Source organism: Malaclemys terrapin, chromosome 2 (assembly GCF_027887155.1).
Source record: "Malaclemys terrapin pileata isolate rMalTer1 chromosome 2, rMalTer1.hap1, whole genome shotgun sequence".
In the NCBI taxonomy this organism is placed as follows: domain Eukaryota; kingdom Metazoa; phylum Chordata; order Testudines; family Emydidae; genus Malaclemys; species Malaclemys terrapin.
The window spans coordinates 237,687,199-237,707,460 of NC_071506.1; the positions used below are offsets into that span (position 1 = coordinate 237,687,199).

The window sequence follows — 20,262 nt, forward strand, 5'->3', positions numbered from 1 at the left end:
GGGTGACTGCCGGGCTCGGAGAGCGGAAGTGCTGGTTTCCCGCCGCTCCAGGGGATCTGTGGCCTGTCGCGGAGAGCGCGGCGCGAGCCTCGGGACTGCTCCACATGGGGGACGTGCACGAGGGGCCGCGGCCCCGCATCGCCACCAGCCACCTAGCGCAGCACCTCGGGCAGCCCGTTTGCTTCGTGGGCCGACTGGAGAAGGTAGCGGGATCCCCCGACTCTGCCAAGGCCCCACCCCCGCCGCTAGCCGCTCCCTGCCCGGTTCCTCTGATTCCTCAGGCCGGAGGGTTTGGAGTCCGCTGCCTCCGTGCGTGTCCCCGGGGTCCGGGCTATCGGCCGCTGCTGGACTCAGCTCGAGGGCAGCATGAGGCTCCGGGCTGCGCGGCTCCCCTCGATCGCAGGTTCGGCGACGCTGGGCGGGAGGGGGCGGCTATGGGTCCCCTCACAGCCCTTGCTGGGGATCCGCTCCCCGGAGCCAGGCAGCACCGGGGCAGGCTCTACCCACGGTCCTGGCCCGAGATGTCGCAGACCAGAGCCCCGTGTAGCTCCGTGCCGCATCTCCACCCCCGGCGTCCCTGTATGGCAGCACTAGCCCCGCGGGGTCCGCTCTGCACCGGGTACTCGCCCGCTACCTGTGGCTCCTCTCCCGGCTGCCTGCGCTGCTTACGATAGGTAGGGGGGCACCAGCAAATTCGGATCTAGTGGGTCTTTAAAAATGAATTGCAAGTAGTTCAAATTATATCTGCCTAGTGCTACGATATTTACACAGCCCCGTGCTGTTGCATCTGGCAAGTATACCCAAATAGAAATAACAATGCCAGTATGTCTCTGTTCTCCCTGCTCTCTCTGGAAGAATGAGTCTCCCCCTGTGGCTTGTTTGCTTTCAGTGTTATGGTCGAACATGCTAAGCTTGATCTTGATATAATTTTTTACCTGGAGAACTATGGTGGTATGGTGGGTGTTTTTACCAACATAGTTTTGCCAGTCAGCGTCCTAGCATAGACACGTTTAAACCAACGTAAAGTATTTTATACTAGTATAGCTTGTTTCAGAGTAGCAGCCATGTTAGTCTGTATTCGCAAAAAGAACAGGAGTACTTGTGGCACCTTAGAGACTAACAAATTTATTAGAGCATAAGCTTTCGTGGACTACAGCCCACTTCTTTGGATGCATACAGAGTGAATATATATTGAGGAGATATAGATACACACATACAGAGAGCATGAACTGGTCGAGTTGTCTTACCAACTCTGAGAGGCCAATTAAGTAAGAGAAAAAAACTTTTGAAGTGATAATCAAGATAGCCCAGTACAGACAGTTTGATAAGAAGTGTGAGAATACTTACAAGGGGAGATAGATTCAATGTTTGTAATGGCTCAGCCATTCCCAGTCCTTATTCAATCCTGAGTTGATTGTATCTAGTTTGCATATCAATTCCAGCTCAGCAGTCTCTCCTTGGAGTCTGTTTTTGAAGTTTTTCCGTTGTAATATAGCCACCCGCAGGTCTGTCACTGAATGACCAGACAGGTTAAAGTGTTCTCCCACTGGTTTTTGAGTATTTTGATTCCTGATGTCAGATTTGTGTCCATTAATTCTTTTGCGTAGAGACTGTCCGGTTTGGCCAATGTATATGGCAGAGGGGCATTGCTGGCACATGATGGCATATATCACATTGGTAGATGTGCAGGTGAACGAGCCCCTGATGGTATGGCTGATGTGATTAGGTCCTATGATGATGTCACTTGAATAGATATGTGGACAGAGTTGGCATCGGGCTTTGTTACAAGGATAGGTTCCTGGGTCAGTGGTTTTGTTCGGTGATGTGTGGTTGCTGGTGAGTATTTGCTTTAGGTTGGGGGGTTGTCTGTAAGCGAGGACAGGTCTGTCTCCCAAGATCTGTGAGAGTAAAGGATCATCTTTCAGGATAGGTTGTAGATCTCTGATGATGCGCTGGAGAGGTTTTAGTTTGGGGGCTGAAGGTGACAGCTAGTGGTGTTCTGTTATTTTCTTTGTTGGGCCTGTCTTGTAAGAGGTGACTTCTGGGTACTCTTCTGGCTCTGTCAATCTGTTTTTTCACTTCAGCAGGTGGGTGTTGTAGTTTTAAGAACACTTGATCGAGATCTTGTAGGTGTTTGTCTCTGTCTGAGGGATTGGAGCAAATGCAGTTGTATCTTAGAGCTTGGCTGTAGGCAATGGATCGTGTGATGTGGTCTGGATGAAAGCTGGAGGCATGTAGGTAAGTGTAGCGGTCAGTAGGTTTCCGGTATAGGGTGGTATTTATGTGACCATTGCTTATTAGCCCTGTAGTGTCCAGGAAATGGACCGCTTGTGTGGACTGATCTAGGCTGAGGTTGATGGTGGGATGGAAATTATTGAAATCATGGTGGAATTCCTCAAGGGCTTCTTTTCCATGGGTCCAGATGATGAAGATGTCATCAATGTAGCGCAAGTAGAGTAGGGGCGTTAGAACAATGCTTCCTTAGCTCTCGTCCCCTAAGTCAGCCATAAAAATGTTGGCATACTGTGGGGCCATTCGGGTACCCATAGCAGTGCTGCTGACTTGAAGGTATATATTGTCCCCAAATGTGAAATAGTTGTGGGTGAGGACAAAGTCACAAAGTTCAGCCACCAGGTTAGCTGTGACATTATCGGGGATACTGTTCCTGATAGCTTGTAGTCCATCTTTGTGTGGAATATTAGTGTAGAGGGCTTCTACATCCATAGTGGCCAGTATGGTGTTTTCTGGAAGATCACCGATGGATTGTAGTTTCCTCAGGAAGTCAGTGGTGTCTCGAAGATAGCTGGGAGTGCTGGTAGCGTAGGGTCTGAGGAGAGAGTCCACATAACCAGACAAGCCTGATGTTAGGGTGCCAATGCCTGAGATGATGGGGCGTCCAGGATTTCCAGGTTTATGGATCTTGGGTAGCAAATAGAATACCCCTGGTCGGGGTTCTAGGCATGTGTCTGTACAGATTTGTTCCTGTGCTTTGTCAGGGAGTTTTTTTAGCAGATGGTGTAGTTTCTTTAGGTAATCCTCAGTGGGATCAGAGGATAATGGCCTGTAGAATGTGGTGTTAGAGAGCTGTCTAGCAGCCTGTTGGTCATATTCCAATTTCATCATGATGATGACAGCACCTCCTTTGTCAGCCTTTTTGATTATGATGTCAGGGTTGTTTCTGAGGCTGTAGATGGCGTTGTGTTCAGCGTGGCTGAGGTTATGGGGCAAGTGATGTTGCTTTTCCACAATTTCAGCCTTTGCACATTGACGGAATAGTATAGCTTGGTTTGCTTCACCAAACTGCAATAAAGTGGAAGTACTATCATCCTGTTATAAATGCGTCTACCCCCGGGGGGTGGGAGTTGCCACTTTAACTATGCCATAATAATTAAAGTATGAAAACATTTAAATGCAGACAAGGTTTTATTGAAGGAGGCTGTGGTTGTGGAGGGAGAAACAATCCCTTAGGTAAAGAGGGTCAGGCTCCTGAAGTGCTTTGAATATACAGACTGGACTTTTAACTGGAGATAGAGAACTAGTCTTGAGCCTGGAGCCAGGTGATGCATTCCTAGCCTTTGGGACCTGTGCTGCTAGGCAGACAGGCTACTGCATTTTTGTACCAGTCAGATTAGCATTTGGCTTTATTCGTAGGCATAATTTGCACTAATCAAGACTGGAAGTCATGAATGCTGGTCTCAGAAAGACAAGGCACAATCTTCTGGCCAGTCACAGTTGGTGTTTTACTGCTCTAGCTATTTGGGTATCCAAGTGCATGGAGCTGTTCAAAGGACCCCATGCTGTGGACCAACGTAATAATCAAGGACCTTTGATAATGGGAGTATTTATTGAAGCGATAGGAAGAAAGAAGTACTTCAGAACCAACCAGCATCAATTCGGATTAGCCAGCTGCTCTTCATCAAAAGACTGACTTTGTCTAAGTATTGAGAGAGCTGGAAGGAGTTGTTGTTTTTAAGTTTGATGTAAATGAGATGTTAACTTGAGCATAGTCTGCATACTGTTGGCACTTCAGCCTGCATTGTCTCCTTAGCTCTTCCAAAGGCTTCATATAAAATCAAACGGTGTGGAAGAGAAATTGCTATTGGCAATTCTTCAGATTTACTCTGAAAGGAAAGACTTGAGCCATTTCAGGGAATTTTGGTCTATCCCCAACCCCTGCAATTTTTTGGAGTCAGGCAGAAGTATCTGGTTGATCAACCATATCAAGTAGCCCAAAGATGTCTAACATGATGAGTATGAATGTACTTCCTTTGAATATGGACACAAGAAGTCATCCACCAGCACAACAAGTGCTGTCTGTTGTGTGCCCTGCTTTGAAGCCCGACAGGTTCAGGATGCTGACAGCTAGTGTTTGAAACTGTTTTTTCCCCCCTAGCTTCTAAATTAGCTTGTTTAGAAAAGGGATGTTGGATGCTGGAGGACAGTTCATGACTGAAGGTTTCTTTAGTATAAGTCAAATTTTGCATGTTTGAGGATAGGTGATACGTTTGCTTCATCAAAGGAAGTTTTAAAATCTGTAAGTGTGATCTTAGATACTGAGTGGATTTGATTTAAATCACTAGTCAGGAAGACAGGTTTCAGAATGTTAGTCTGTATCAGCAAAAACAACTCATTGGGTTTTTTTTAGTCAGGAAGACTTGATTTAATAATGGATTTCTACATAAAAGTGCATTCTTGTTGGTTGTTATAACCTTAATACATATTCTTCACAACTCCGAGATAGATGTAGTTTTAATTTTTAGAAGGTACACACTATACATTACAGGGCTTTGGAGCGGAGCATGGAGCAGCTCCGGAGCAGTGGAGCTGCAGGTTTTTGCCTGGAGTTGGAGCCGAGCCGGAGCACAGCTCCAAAGCCCTGATTTTTAAAGTGATTTATTTTGAAAACTTTTCAGATTAGTTTTACAGCTATATCAGAAAATGAATGATTGTTTGGTTATTCCATTTACCAAAGGTAATTGAAGCAGATGTTTATGAAGTCATTGGAAGGTGAACTATCTTCAATTCAACAGGTTAATCATTAATATTTGGAGGATTTTCTTGCCATGCTGTATTAGGAGGAGAACGTCACCAGACAGACATTTAAATTGTTTTATTTAACTAAAACAACACTTATGTTGTATGTTATATGCAAACATATAATATTTTAACAAAACAAGCATATGAATTTTTGAATTTAGATATACATTCAAGTTTTTTAAAATCAGGTTTGTTTTTGTTAAAATTGTTTTTAACTAAAATAGTTAAATGAAATTTTCAAAAACAAAACAAAATTTAAATAGACTATGACTGCCAAGTCAATGTGAGAAACTTAAAATATTGGCTTCTGCAGCTAGCTCAGTCATCTTCACCTTCATTTTCCTGTTTGTTCATAATCTGGAAAAGAAAAACAAGCTTTTTTAGGTCCCAAACAATTTCTCAATTTGAAATGAATTAGTCTAAAGGAAGAAAATATTCTTTCTACACCAGCAGAAGAAGCTACTGCTGTTAAGTGAGATTATCACTTCAACAGTCTCTGAATCCAAGTGCTTATGTGACTTCCACCAGTTCACTGGTGTGACTTTCTTTAAAACATCATCAGCAATCATATATTTCTTGAATGGTTCACTCTTAGCTCTGAAGTTTATTATAGTTGGCATTATGGAGGGATGATTTCTGGATGTCCATGTCCATGTCATAGCCAACTCTTCTTCTTCAGCAGTTAAGGTTTGACCCTGGTACAGAGTATTGAGAATATTTGCAAGAAAATGAGCTGGAGATAGTGCTTGCCCATTTGTTTTTTTTAATGCTTGTAATTTAACTCTGTCATTGCATATTTCTCTTTTTAAGATTTCAATCAGTTCCTTCCAAATTTCAACAGCTTCAGAATAAAACAGCTATCTCTCTGCATTTTGTTCAAGGCTACAGAAATAGGCTTCAGGGTACTCAGCGTGTATTCAACATTTCTCTTAAGCCCAGTGTTGAGAACTTTGTCTGTGACAGTGCCATCTATTTTTTCACAATTTTGTTCACAAACTGTCCTCAGATCAGGCCAGTTCTTGATAAAGTGCTCAAAACAGTCCACTACTGAGTCCCATCACATGTCTTGAGGGAGAGTTAGCTTGGTTCCTCCCACTTCTTTTTTTCAGTTTGTTATAGCTTTTACTGCTACTTCGTGTAAGTATTCTGCTGGGTGTGCATTTCCTGATGTATCAATTGTTTCTGTAAGGAAGACATTCCCTTCTTCTGTTGTCACACAAGCACATACAACAAGATCATTGTGGACATTGCTCCACCCATCAGGACTCAGGTTCGCGATTTCACCCTCTAGACCTTTTGCACACTGCTCAATTTCTCTTTCATACATTTTATTCAGCAGTTTGCCTGCAACAGCTGCTCTGTTGGGTGGACTGTATCCTATTAATAACTGAACCATGTTAATTAAGTGTGGGTTCTCAATCATATGGAAAGGAGAGTTTGTTGCATAAACAAACTGGGCAATTTTTTCTTTTTGCTACAGGTGATATACTGTGGCTGTGTGACATACATGATGCGACAAACACGATCATCGGCAGATAACTCTGAAACTATAGAAAATTATGATCTTGAAGGTGGATAGTCTTCAGAATCCTGTATGTTGAGGATGGAGTCTCCTAAACAAAATAAGTCAATGCAGTTATTTAATTATTATTACCATACTACTCATTTAGTATTACTCACTGCACTCACTGACATTCAGTACTACTTTAAAGGCGAAATTGTAAAAGGAAGATCTGCCTATTTCCAGCTATTTATTTTTTTATCACAACTGCATCTAAAATGATAGTACCATAGAGTAACAACTATATTTTTTTGCTCAAACATAAGAATTCAAGAATAGTCCAGAGGGAAGACAAGCAGTCCTTAAGAAAGAAGTATGAAATAAAAAAGTTTACCAACCTTTCATCATCTTCAATGCTGCTTCCTCCTGGAAAGGAACACTTCTCATGCTGTTGTTTCATTCGGGCAACCAGGCATTGCATTTCTTTGTTGCGCTGTTTGCATTTTGCACCCAGGCCTGTCTTACCCACAGGTAGAGGAACTTCATTCAAATATTCCCAAACTGGGTCTCTTTGACGACCTGCTGTCATTATAGGTTTTCCCTTCTAGCGAGAGAATGGTATGGTAGATCTCAAATCAATGAAGTCTACACTAAGAAAGAATTCAAAACTTCTGGAATATGCTGCTCAAACAGTTTCACTTTTGTTTCTACTGCCTATCCCTCCCTTCTCACATTTATCTCCAGACTACTTGTCCTTGCCCAGGTCTATTCTGCCCCCAACTATCTTCTATTTATTGAACTTTTAGAAACTTTGCACTTTTAGAGAGAGGTAAGGGATTGACTCAGTGTACACAAATTTGCAGAGGGACAATAGGGTCGAGGTCTGTTATTTCTCACCTCTATATATATTATTTTATTTATTTATTTTATTTGAAAAACATTTTTGCTGTTAACAAGCATGTTATCTCTGAAGACAAATCCAGTTTGAGAACTGCAAAACTAAGCATCTCTGATGGTATCTTCTAGACTGAGCACTGAGTCCCATTGGGTAGATAGAAAGATTAACCTAAATAATCTATACAGAAGACCCTGGAACCACATATGATTGGGTCTTTAATCCATGAACTATTGGAACATGATGAGATCAGAGTTTTTTTGATAAAATGCTTTTTGAGGAAAAAAACTATTTAAAAAAAAAAATCAGATTTTTTTGATTTATTTAAAAAAAAATGATTTTTATCCACCCTACTTAGATATCCTTTACTCTCTGATCATCCAGAAAGGGTAGGGGTCAGTCACAGATGAATGACCTGATTGCCCTGAAAACTTCCATGACTACACCATAACCCCTTGCTAACTTTTGTTGTCTTACTGGAAGATGGAGTTGCTTATTAAAATGAGACTCTCCCCTGGTGCTGTGTGAAACCTGTCTATAGAGAAGCAATGAAATAACTTCAGTGCACTGGTAAGGGGAAAGAATAAGGGGGGGTAAGGGGAATACTCTAATATTTTTAGTTGTAGTAATATTAGGGACTGTCATCTGTACTTATTTATTTTTTTTTTTAAAAAACCCTCTTTTTTAAAAAATCAAAGAGATCTATGACTTTTTAAGGTTAGTGGAAGCACTCCGCAGCTGATGAAGTTGAATATCAGTCTGTGTCTGAAGTTCTCAGTGGCACCCTCTCCACTCTGGTATTTATTACTTTGTTGGTTTGATAGAACCCAGGTGTGCTGACCTTCAGAGCATGATCCATGCCTTATGTTTTAAAAACACAATCCACAATACAGAAACAAAGACCTAAGAATGGATAGCTTATGTTTCAACATGAGTCGTGGGTTTTTTCTTAAAATTAGAAAATGTGATCTCTACTGGCTGTTTTGGATAAATATATAAGATAAAAATTTTCTAATTCTTAATTAGCATCTAAAAGGTCACTTTTTAATAACTACAATAAAATTATTTAATACTGTTAGCTGGCATTATTATAAAAATATTGTAAATAAATATTTTTTTGCATTTCTTCCATATGTAGCAAACACTTCATTGTTAATGTATCTAATTCTATGCTGTTATAGCAATGTCATAATTTTGATTTTGTTTAAAAGGGTTTTACAGAACCTAACATCAATATATATATTTGACTTTTTAAAAAAAACTTTTAGTGAAAACCATACTTTTAAAAATCATGATCTGTTGTGTTTGCATCGCAAGCACTGTACTTTAAGAAATTAGGCTATATCTACACTACAAGCTAGTTGTGCTTCCTCTGCTCGTGTACACATACTTGCATTAGCTCTCATTGTGCTAGCGTGAGTATAAATAGCGGTGTAGCCACAGTAGCACTGGTTGCGGTAGCAGAAGCATGGCTGAGCTGTGCTGAGTACAAACCTGCCTGAAAATATAGGGTATGTACTCAGTACAACTCAGCAATGCCTCTGCTGTCATTAGTCATACTACCATGGCTACACTGCTGTTTATGCTTGTGCTAGCTTGATGAGAATTAGCATGAGTATGTGTACACAATCAGGGGAATCACACCCTAAACTCATAGTGTAGACATAGCCTGAAAGTAGCTAAAAACAAGTGAAGACATAGCCTGAAAGTAGCTAAAAACAAGTGATGCTTTTTCAATCGGCTATTCTGACAGAAAGTAGGGGGGTAGTAAATTGGTGGTAAAAAGTAAGAATTTTGATCTTAAAAAATATTTTGAAGCTGACATGGGGAATAATTAACTTTACACGCTTCCACTGTTCTTGAATGTGTGATATGTACAGTACAGAATTAAGTTATAATTCAGAAGAAATTTGGTTTGATAGTTTGAAGGTATGTACTTAAAGACTTAATAATCTCTTTGTAGATTCACCCATCGGGGAAACTTTTCATCCTTTCGGATGGAGAAGGAAAAAATACAACTGTTGAACTGAGCGAGCCTGTAAGTTTAAGTGTCATTTTGGAAGTTACCATTATTGGTCCTAACCTTTTTTCTTTCCTCCGATCATGTACTGAAAGGGCAATAAATGCCTAGAGGGAGCTGAGGCCTGCTCCTTTTTGGAAACCGTTCTCTGGAGAGTGATGGCTGCTGGCTGGGAGCCTAGCTCTGAAGGCAGAGCCGCCACCAGCTGCAGTGCAGAAATAAGGATAGCCCGGTATGGTATTGCCACCTTTACTTCTGCACTGCTGCCTGCAGAGTTGGGCCCTCAGTCAGCAGTTGCCACTCTCTGGCCACCCAGCTCTGAAGACAGCATGGAAGTGCTGACCCCCCTACAATAACCTTGTGACACACCCCCACCCCGCAACTCCCTTTTGGTTCAGGACCCCCAATTTGAGAAATGTTGGTCTCCCTCGTGAAATCTGGTCTCTTGTGTGCTTTTACCATATACTATACAGATTTCATGGTCTGTGATGTGTTTTTCATGGCCATGAATTTGGTAGGGCCCTATATATATATTTAAATAAACACTCTCATATATTAGCTTTGACAGATTCCTTTATTCCCTAGCGTACTCCCTTGTTCTAATATATATAACAAGAGGCCCCTAAGGTAATCTATCCTTCTGGAAAGAAAGTCCTGTTTTTCATAGTCTACGAGATTCATTGGTAGGCTGGAAATAAATTCTAGATATTCAGAAATAATGAAATGGCTTAAGAAAGCACTTACCTTTGGATTGCCAACCTTGATGATGATTTTCATTTTTCTTTTTTTAATCTTCATTATCTGAGCTCAAGCTACTCACTTTTAGGTGCCTAAACATAGGGTCTACGTTGTAACTCCTGCATAGGCACCTATTGCTGAAACACATGAAGAGCATTCCTTTCACAGTCTGGGCAAAAGCCTGTCACAATTGTAGCAGCGCACTCAGAGTACAAAAACTCTTCTCCTGCTGCACATCTACGTGCCCCTTGCACCAGCCTGCAGTGTGAGCCAGCTGTACTGTAAAGGACATAACCCACCCAAGATTCCCATGGGTTGCTGCTAATCGGTGTGTTCCAGACAATACTAAATCCTTTCTTGGTTATAAAGCTGTAGATCTTTTAAATAACGAATTAGGTTGTAGACTTATTTTTCAGTAGTACTGTATTGTGTGAAATGGAACAGACAAATTACAGTAACAAACATTGTTTTCTAAACTGTAGCTGGGTGTGTAACTAGTGACATGCAGGAAATAGTAAACCTAATCTGGTGACCATTTAATTTCTGTGTGTTCACTAGTTAGATGAAGAACTCTCTGGTGTCATTGAAGTAGTGGGAAGAGTTACAAATCAGGCAACTATCATGTGCATGTCATATGTCCAGTTCAGAGAAGATAAAAGCGCTTTTGGTAAGTAAAAGATAAGCCTTCCAAATAACGTACGTAACTTTTTAGATTGTAAACATTTCCACAGTGACGGAAGGGGCATGTCTGCTAATCCCTTCTCATGCATCAGGTCCGTCTGGGAGTTGCCAGTGTGGTGAGTGGAGCTTTTTCTACACGTTCACAAGCTGCTTCCAGAAATCTCTGCTACTGATACAGAGGGTTCCATGCAGTGCCAGAGCTTTGTTCCAGAGTTAGTGACCATAATGCAATATTCTCAGAGGAAAGATCATACCAAAATGTAGTATTATGGTATTGAACTTTGGGGGCAGAGAGAAATTTAGGGAAAGCTAGTTAGAAAGAACCTAAACAAGAAAGTTGCTAAAAAACCCTAAAGTCCTTAGACTTAAATATGGAGGCTACATAAGTAACTTGTCTTAATTACAGAACCTTGAACAGAAAAGAAAGCAGAAAGATAAAAATAAATACAGTAATGTCAAAGTCCCTATGCAAGAGCTGGTTCAAGCCAAAGAGAGTATTCTTATGTAGATCATTTGTACCACTCCTGTCATTGGTTTCTGAACACAGCACATACTTGCTATGTGTACACATAGTACTCTCTGGATTCAATCCTTCATTCATTGGATTGTGTTTTGATGGTGTGGGGAAGCGAGGCTGAAGGACAATAGAGGAATTTACAAAGATTACTTCTTAATTATAAAACACTTTACATACTTATGACATAAGTACAAACCAGCATGGCTTCCATAAAGAGAACGTGTCTCCGGTTTATTAGAATTACTTTATGGTGTCCACAAAATGGTTGATAAAGGGAAATCAATAGACTTAGGGTTTTTTTGTTTTTTTGTTTTGTTTTTTTTAAAGCCTTTGGTAAAGTCCCTCACAAGAGGCTAGTCAAGAAACAGTAGTCAGATAATGAGGTAAATCTTTCTCATAGATTAGAAATTTGAGAGACAGCAGGAATATATGGTTCGTTTGTTGGTCTGTTTCATTGGACTTGGAAGGAGGCTAAGAGGGGTGTACCCCCACCCTTTATTGGGTTTGGTGGCAGTAAAGAAATGACTTGATAGAAGGGGAAATATTGAGATAGCAAAATTTATGGATGACGTAGGTTAGTCAAGACTAGAGGATTGTGAATAACATCAGAAGAATTAAATTTGGTCACCCTCCCCCCCCCCCCCCCCCAACTCTATAAAGAAATAGACCAGGTAGAGAGAGGGCAACAGAAATGGTTAACCATGACAAGGATTTCCCAAGAGAAGAGAGCTTTTAAAAAGAAAAACAAAAAACCTAGTTTCAAGAGGAGACCCAAGAAGCAATATGAGGCAGGTAAAATAAACAGACGTTGTAGAGAAAGTGGATAAACAGTAGCACCCACTTTCATAATACAAGGTTCTGAAGGTTAGCAAGAGTAATACAATACTTTTCCAAACCATGGAGTACCAACATAGCTGCTAAGGAATTACCTTTTTGTTCCCCATCTCTTAACTACTAACATGCACTCTGGACTACAACCTCTTCTAAATATTTGTTTTCACCTGTCAAAGGAAATTATAGCTAAAGAGGCCTAAAAATGGGGAGACTTAGCTGAAGGAGGAGGAAGAACTTTCTCAAACTCCGTAATATAAAAATAGAGAATGTGTCAACCTTGTTATATTGGGCTAGTTAGCATTTTAATCCATTTGTCACAATGTCTTAATATTTTCTGTCCCTCTTTCAGATCTTGCGCTTTACAATGAAGCACTGAAAATTATCCATGAATTTCCTGAGTACTTCCCATTTGGTGTTACAAGGAATGATTGATACTTCTTGGCACACATCTTCCAACTTCAGAGTAGACAATAACTGCATGGTGTAATCTTATTATTGAGCAAGGAGGCTGAAATTATTTCCAGTGGAGGTGCTCAAGAGATGTCTGTTGGCCAACTGTTATTTGAACTGGACGCTGTGGCAAGGTACTACTGGACTTTTATTTCATACTTGCGTCTTTACTAACAATCCTAAGTGCAGCCAATGAAAAAATGTAGTTTTGTTGGAACTGAGATCTTTTCAGTAAGAGGTAAAATATTATTTTGAATGTTTTTCAGGCATTTTATATATATGTGATGTTAGTGTATCCAGAGAAATGTTTTTGTAAGCAAATTGGTTTGTTTTTAAAAGAAAAAAATTAATGTTTAAGTTTCTGTGTGCTTCCCCCCATACTGCATGTATCAGGTGTTCTGTATGATACTTATTTTTAAATACACATTTCCTGCTAAGACATTCTATGGGCTGTAGCTTTAAACAGTATCTTTAAACTTGGATTATGCAAGCTTGGATATGAGTTCTTATGTCTTGGAAACAGTCATTTTCCTTAGTTTGGCAATAAAGCCTCAAACCTGACTTGAATTAAATGCTATGACTTGTCTATTTTTAACATAACCATTTCTTTGTGATAACAACTAAATAAAATCACATTCAACTGCTGCCTCACGTAATTTTTAATTTAACTCTCCAACACAAACCAGCGAGAGCACCTATAAGATACCTAATAACCACTGTGTTGATAAATAGTTTTTAAAATATTGTTTCTGGTTGTCTTTGCTAATTTCAAATGGAGTTGGCCATATCACAAAACCTACCACAGCCTGCACTCTTGTTGGCAATATAAGCACAAGCACCAAGAACTGAAAAGATATGAGACTGTATTATTTTAATTGCTAAAGGTGGCCCTGAGACTAACATTGGCAGGAAAGTTTGCACCGCCACTACCTATGTTATATGTGTTTTGTGAATCAACAGGCGTCTTCAGAGCTTTTAAGTTAACATGGTCTTCAGGAACAAAGTCTCAAAAGGAAAATATCTGATGCTTTGTATAGTCTGCTTCCTAATTCATTGCTTCAGAGACTTGTCGTTTTGGTTAACAAACCTTGTTAAGGTGTGTCCATGATGAATAAGCTCTTGTCATAACTATAAAGGGAAGGGTAATAGCTGTCCTGTGTACAGTACTATAAAATCCCTCCTGGCCAGAGACTCCACAATCTTTTTCCCTGTAAAGGGTTAAGAAGCTCAGGTAACCTGGCTGGCATCTGACCTAAAGGACCAATAAGGGGACAAGATACTTTCAAATCTTGGGGGGGGGAAGGCTTTTGTTTGTGTTCTTTGTTTGGGAGTGTGTTCGTTCTCGGGACTGAGAGGGACCAGACATCAATCCAGGTTCTCCACATCTTTCTAAACAAGTCTCTCCTATTTCAAACTTGTAAGTAAATAGCCAGGCAAGGCGTGTTAGTTTTCCTTTGTTTTCTCAACTTGTAAATGTACCTTTTACTAGAGTGTTTATCTTTGTTTGCTGTACTTTGAACCTGAGACTAGAGGGGAGTCCTCTGAGCTCTTTAAGTTTGATTACCCTGTAAGGTTAATTTCCATACTGATTTTACAGAGATGATTTTTACTTTTGTCTTTAATTAAAAGTTCTTTTAAAGAACCTGATTGATTTTTTCCTTGTTTTAAGATCCAAGGGGTTTGGATCTTGATTCACCAGGAGTTGGTGGGAGGAAGGAGGGGGGATGGTTAATTTCTCCTTGTTTTAGATCCCAGGGGGGTTGGAACTGTATTCACCAGGAGTTGGTGGGAGGAAGGAGGGGGAATGGTTAATTTCTCCTTGTTTTAAGATCCAAGGGGTTTGGATCTTGATTCACCAGGAGTTGGTGGGAGGAAGGAGGGGGGATGGTTAATTTCTCCTTGTTTTAGATCCCAGGGGGGTTGGAACTGTATTCACCAGGAGTTGGTGGGAGGAAGGAGGGGGAATGGTTAATTTCTCCTTGTTTTAAGATCCAAGGGGTTTGGATCTGTATTCACCAGGGAATTGGTGAAGGTTTTTCAAGGCTTCCCAGGGAGGGAAAAATTGGGAAATGGTGGCAGCGGAACCAGAGCTAAGCTGGTAGTTAAGCTTAGAAGTTTTCATGCAGGCCCCTACATTTGTACCCTAAAGTTCAAAGTGGGGATCCAGCCTTGACAGCTCTCATATGCAACCTTTCCTAAATTTTTTAGTGCTCTATACAGACTAAAATATTTGCCAATTTTTATGGCTATTTGCCACATGCAAGAGGTATGTTTAAACATCTGCAGTACTTTCATTTTAGATAGTGGGAAAACAAATATTTTCAAAGACAGTTTCTTCTTCAGAGGCTAGTCACTCAGTTTGAATCTTCATGACACTACCTAAACCATATAGTAATTATCGGAAGCTGTGCTGTTTAATTTTAACTAAAATTATGTATCTGGAGGAAGTAGTCCCTGAAATAAGATGGAACACTCTTCACCTGTAGACTGCTAGTTCAAATCCAGATCAGATCACCAATAACAGAGTTACTGCTATCTGAGAGTTCTTCAGTCACCTGTGAAAAATGAATCCATCCTGGTTCAGTTGTTACCCAGGGTTTTCAGAACCCACAGCAGTAGTAAATTTACTGTTTCGCTCCAGACAGTGTCAAGTATAAATCATTAGGAACACAGCAATTCCATCTGATGAAAGATTAATGCAAGTAAGCATGCTCTATCTAAAACTGCAGTTTATTAGCTTTAAGCACACACAGACATATGCAAAAGGTTTAGAACATCCCAAATATTCAACTAAAACCTGGAATGGTATTGAGTAATTAACAGCAGGTTCGCAGTGGCCAGTTGTTCACCCGCCGGAGAGAAAAGGTGTCAGGAAAAAGTCTCTTAAGATGGCTTCAGAGGACTGCTCAGAACTAAATTCTAAAAACACATTGGTCATAGTAACACCTACTAAATAATCACTTTTCCTAACTTTCAATAAACTACTTAACAAACATTCCTAACAATCTTAATCAGAATAATACTTCTAGATCAAAGGTGCCCAAATTCAAGGTTCTCCGTCCACTCACTTTCTTTGTCTCAGTTGTTGACTTTTTCTCTCCCCTCCTCCCATTCTGCTCGGCAGAAACCACCAGCTAGTTTTGACTTGGCCTTGAAAAGCCTGCTTATTCAAATTAATCCTTAATTCTGTGGTGTTCCATTTTATTAATCTATGGTGTCTGAATGCACATAATATGATTGCAGTTAGCTTGATCACATTCTGGGGTACACACACCCCTCAAATCCACGGTAACAGTCCCTAGTGGACAAGGGCCACCTCAAACTACGTCAGTTAGTACAAGTGGAGAGATCAGAGAATGAATGGACTAGGGATGTACATAACATATAAAAAAAATAACCGTGTAACTGATTAAAATTCTCTCGGTTAAACGTTTAACCGGGGAACTAGGAGTGTGCTGAAGCACCCCCACATTTTAGGGGGGCTCTGCTGCTAGCCCCATGCCCCGCATCCTGGGGTCCCAGCTGCACATGCAGGGTCCTTTGTCTTACTGATTGTACCGTGTCTTAAATTTAAGTATAATTTTTTTGGGGTCTGGCACTTTGCCTTATTGGCCCTATAAAGCATCTTGCATATTTAAGTAACATATAATTATCTCTGAGATAGTTAAGTATGATATAACCATTATCTGTATGGGTAAATGGAGACACAGAAGCTAAGATTACATAAATTCACATAATGAATCAATGAGAAGGTAGGCAAGGTGAAAGTTTTTATTGGACTAATAGTTGAGGTAATAGCTTTTATCTTGTGTCTTTCATATTCTAGGACCAACATGGCCACAACAACACTGCAAACAATAATGAATCAGCAACAGATTTAGGAAAAGTCATTGAGTTCTGAATCCTAGTTTCCTGCTTTAACGTGTCCTCTCCAAAATTATAGCATGTATTTTTAAATGATTAATTTTCTGAGAATTTACACGTTAATTAAATAATTTAGGAGTTAATTTCAAATTACATCCTCCCCCTTTAACAATGCCATGAGGGAGGAAAAAGGTCTTTAAAAATCAGTGTAATCAGCTATGGGACCACAAACACTAAAATGCCTTAATCATATGGTTATTGCATGATATCACTACAGGACTGAGTTAAGGTTGTTTGGGTGCTGGAACTGTACATGTCCATACCTGAATATGTTGGGATTTTCTTTAAGTTTAACCTTAATTCTGAATTTTCTGGGTTCATAATGCGTGGTTAGGGATATTAAGTCATCTTTGTAATGTATTTTATCCTACATTAATAATGTACTTAATCTTAATTTTGTCATAACAGTTTTTGTCTGAATATAAATATATAAAGCAATTTGAGAGGAATTAGGAAGCAGTATAATACACAAATCAAGTATTCTTTAAAATATCATCATGCAAGTTTAGCAAAATAGAAATACATTTTCTCTAAATACAACAGGACATGTTAGCAACTGGAATAGCCCAAGCACCAACAATCTCTTTGATCTGTTTTCCAAGCATCTAATCTTCTCTTCAGATTAGCAGGATGCTTAAATATTTTGTCTAGATCCAAAGTCTTAAATTTAAATAACAGAGGTCTGAAGGTTGCCTATCTCAGCATGGAAAGGCTTCATGAAAGGGAAGCAGGGAAGGCTCAGCAGTGCTTTGGGATTTTTCAGGATGAAAGGTATGTACTTATATAAACATTAACATAAAAATTATGAAAACAAGGAATCTGGTGGCACCTTAAAGACTAACAGATTTATTTGGGCATAAGCTTTCGTGGGTAAAAACCTCACTTCTTCAGATGAGTTACTCCCTGCTCTCCATGTGTCAGTATATAATGCCTGCATCTGTAACTTTCACTCTACGCATTTGAAGAAGTGAGGTTTTTACCCACGTAAGCTTATCCCCAAATAAATCTGTTAGTCTTTAAGGTGCCACCAGACTTGTTGTTTTTGTAGATACAGACTAACACGGCTACCCCACGATACTTGACACCATAAAAATTATGGTCTGCCTACTGGCTGAAGGAGGGAAGTCTGATATCTTAGAATGTCACATTTCTGTCTTTAAATTTTGCTTTTACTAACACTAGGAACAGACTCCAAACACTATTTGTTGACTTGTTACAAAGCTACCAAAGTTCTTCATAGGCAAGTTAATAAAGTGACATGTAAAATGCTCTTAAGAGCAGGCTGAATTCCTCCACACCTCCCCCGTAACACTACTAATGTTGAATTTCTGTCCTCTAGTTTGGAACCTTTTTGAGAAACAATCTTCTCCTTTAAAGAGGAAATAAATGCTAAACAGTCATATCTCGGCACCAACTCCTGCTATGGCCAACACTGGGGAGGGAACAAGGATTCCAGCAAGGTGTGTCATCTGTTCTGTAGGATACGATTCCATGGGGAAAGCAAGATGAAGAAAATACTGGTGCTCTATTGAAGATGAACAGTGTGCCACCCTGCTAACACCCATTCTTCTTCAAGTGCTAGTTCCTATGTGTGTTCATGTGCTCCATGCAGCCAGAGTTAGAGATTTTTTGCAAGCAACATCCATTAGTCCATGCATGCACCCTTGCTCTCCTAGTGCCTCAACCATAGTGCATATAGTGCAGAGCCAACTGATCACCCTGACCACCTGGGTCAGAGCCTCCAGTGTCTGGAGCTGCTGCTTCTTCGTCGTTCTTCAATCTGAAAATATTTCAAAGTTTGCCTTCAGTGAATTGTGTACATAGCTCCCGCGGCAGGAAACTATTAAACTAACTCCCCACCACACATGCACATACCTGTTATGGGTAATGGACTATGCCTAGATCTCTAGGCTTCAAAAACTCTTTTCTGCCCTCATTCCTTCTCTGTCAGCAACACCCATCGACGCTGTCTGTACTGTCCCAGGGGGGCAAATGTCATGGATAAATGTGATCTCTGTCGCTATTTCCCTAGCTGTATGCCCGTGAAGTGTGGGAACTCTGACTTAGAAAGCACCTCATGGAGAATGCAATGAGGCTGCAATCAGACCAAGGCAGAGGCCTCCATTCCCCCACTTATATCAGCCTGAACCGACATGAAGTGTGTTTCCTGACATGAAATGTGACTGGTGAAAGGGAATCCATATCCATGGACTCTCATCAGGAAAGCAGGGAACACTACATTTAAGTCTGCTTTGAAGGTGACCATTACAGTTCTGCCTAACTCAAGCAACCCTGCTTATTCAGCACATAATGACTTAGACCATCCTAAGTCCCATGGCCATTACACAAAAGCCCATAAAATCAGGCTTCTATTGGTACTGGACCCCGTACCAGCAACATTGATTCCACTGGTACCATGCAAGCTGAAACATCGGGAGCCGTCAGTCCAAGCAAGAAACACCCAACCAGAGCCTCAACTACTGACACTATCTCCAACCCCATCAGCATCAGTGAATCAGGATCCCTCAAATTCAGTGGAGGATAGAGACTTATACTATACCAGAAGATGTTTTTGCTCTTTGCAATCCTCAATTTCCCCCATCATCTGGACCTTCTCTCACGAAAGAGGTCAAAACTCCACCAGGGGATGTTACTTATGAGAGAAGTCTATTACTTCTTCTGTCTACCAGCCTTGCTTTTCTCCATCAGAACAGTAGGCATCTCCAATAGATCCAGACCCCATTTTCTCTTCCTTGTGAGAATCCAAGCAACCAAAAGAACCATCATCTCCTCATCCAAGATATTCTAGCCTTTACAGGAGATCCAGAGCCTCTGGCACCAATCTCCACTAAAGCATTTACCTAAGGACCAGTTGTACCCTCTGCTTTGGGAACCTCCACAACCCCCTTCTGACCCATCTTACAGGCATACTGGGGAATGTGGGATCTGTACACCAGATATGCAGAGCCGGTCCATTCTGGTAGGGAGTCACTCCTCCATTTCCTCCTGAGGGAACAGCCAAAATTCCTTCCTGACCCCCACGAAAGAGGAAGATTTTGAGTCAATTCCAAAAAGATTGTCTTCATCTCCCAATGAAGCAGTGACCCTGGTGTCTCTGTCCCCTCCAGAATACCATAAACAGTTCCAAGCATTATTATGCACAGGGAAGAGGAACTCCAGATCTCCTTAGAGGAGGTCTAGGACCCTCAACGCAAACTGTAGGATATACTACACACTACCGGATCCAGTTGAATAGCACTTCCAGTTAAATAAGCTATTCTGGAACCTGCTAGAGCTACACCAGCCACATGTGCTCCTACCTCCAGGAGGGCAGAGAAATGCTGTTTCATTCCAGCCAAGGGAGGGGAATTGCTTTTTATCCATCCTGCACCTAACTCTGGTCATCCAGGCCGCCATAGAGAGATCTAGACAACATTCAGGATTCACTCCTCCTGACAAGGAGGCTATAAATGTGTAGACTTGTTGGGGAGGAAAGTCTTCACATCCACTAGCCTTCAGTTCAGAATAGTGAACTATCAAGTGATGTTAGCCAAGTACAACCAATTGAACTATTCCAAGTTCACAGACTTTGTAGATAAGGGTCATAAGACAGAGCTCAGTTCCAAGCTCTTATTGAAAAAGGTAGGCTGGTGGCCAGAACCACA

General features: G+C 40.8%; 1 protein-coding gene across 1 annotated transcript; it reads left to right on the plus strand.

The window, feature by feature from the left end:
• The first annotated feature begins 2 nt into the window (after positions 1–2).
• On the plus strand, positions 3–13,319 carry RPA3 (replication protein A3). Its single transcript, XM_054020366.1, has 4 exons — positions 3–203; positions 9,397–9,471; positions 10,750–10,858; positions 12,573–13,319. The coding sequence occupies exons 1-4, from the start codon at positions 105–107 to the stop codon at positions 12,653–12,655; spliced, it is 366 nt and encodes a 121-aa protein (XP_053876341.1). The 5' UTR covers positions 3–104; the 3' UTR covers positions 12,656–13,319.
• The last annotated feature ends 6,943 nt before the right edge of the window (positions 13,320–20,262 follow it).

Bases quoted from the DNA above. Each gene is read 5' to 3' on its own strand.
- RPA3 (XM_054020366.1), top strand. From the start codon at position 105: ATGGGGGACGTGCACGAGGGGCCGCGGCCCCGCATCGCCACCAGCCAC. The intron at 9,472-10,749 runs GTAAGTTTAAGT...TGTGTTCACTAG, and splicing joins CTGTTGAACTGAGCGAGCCT to TTAGATGAAGAACTCTCTGG. The intron at 10,859-12,572 runs GTAAGTAAAAGA...TCCCTCTTTCAG, and splicing joins AGAAGATAAAAGCGCTTTTG to ATCTTGCGCTTTACAATGAA.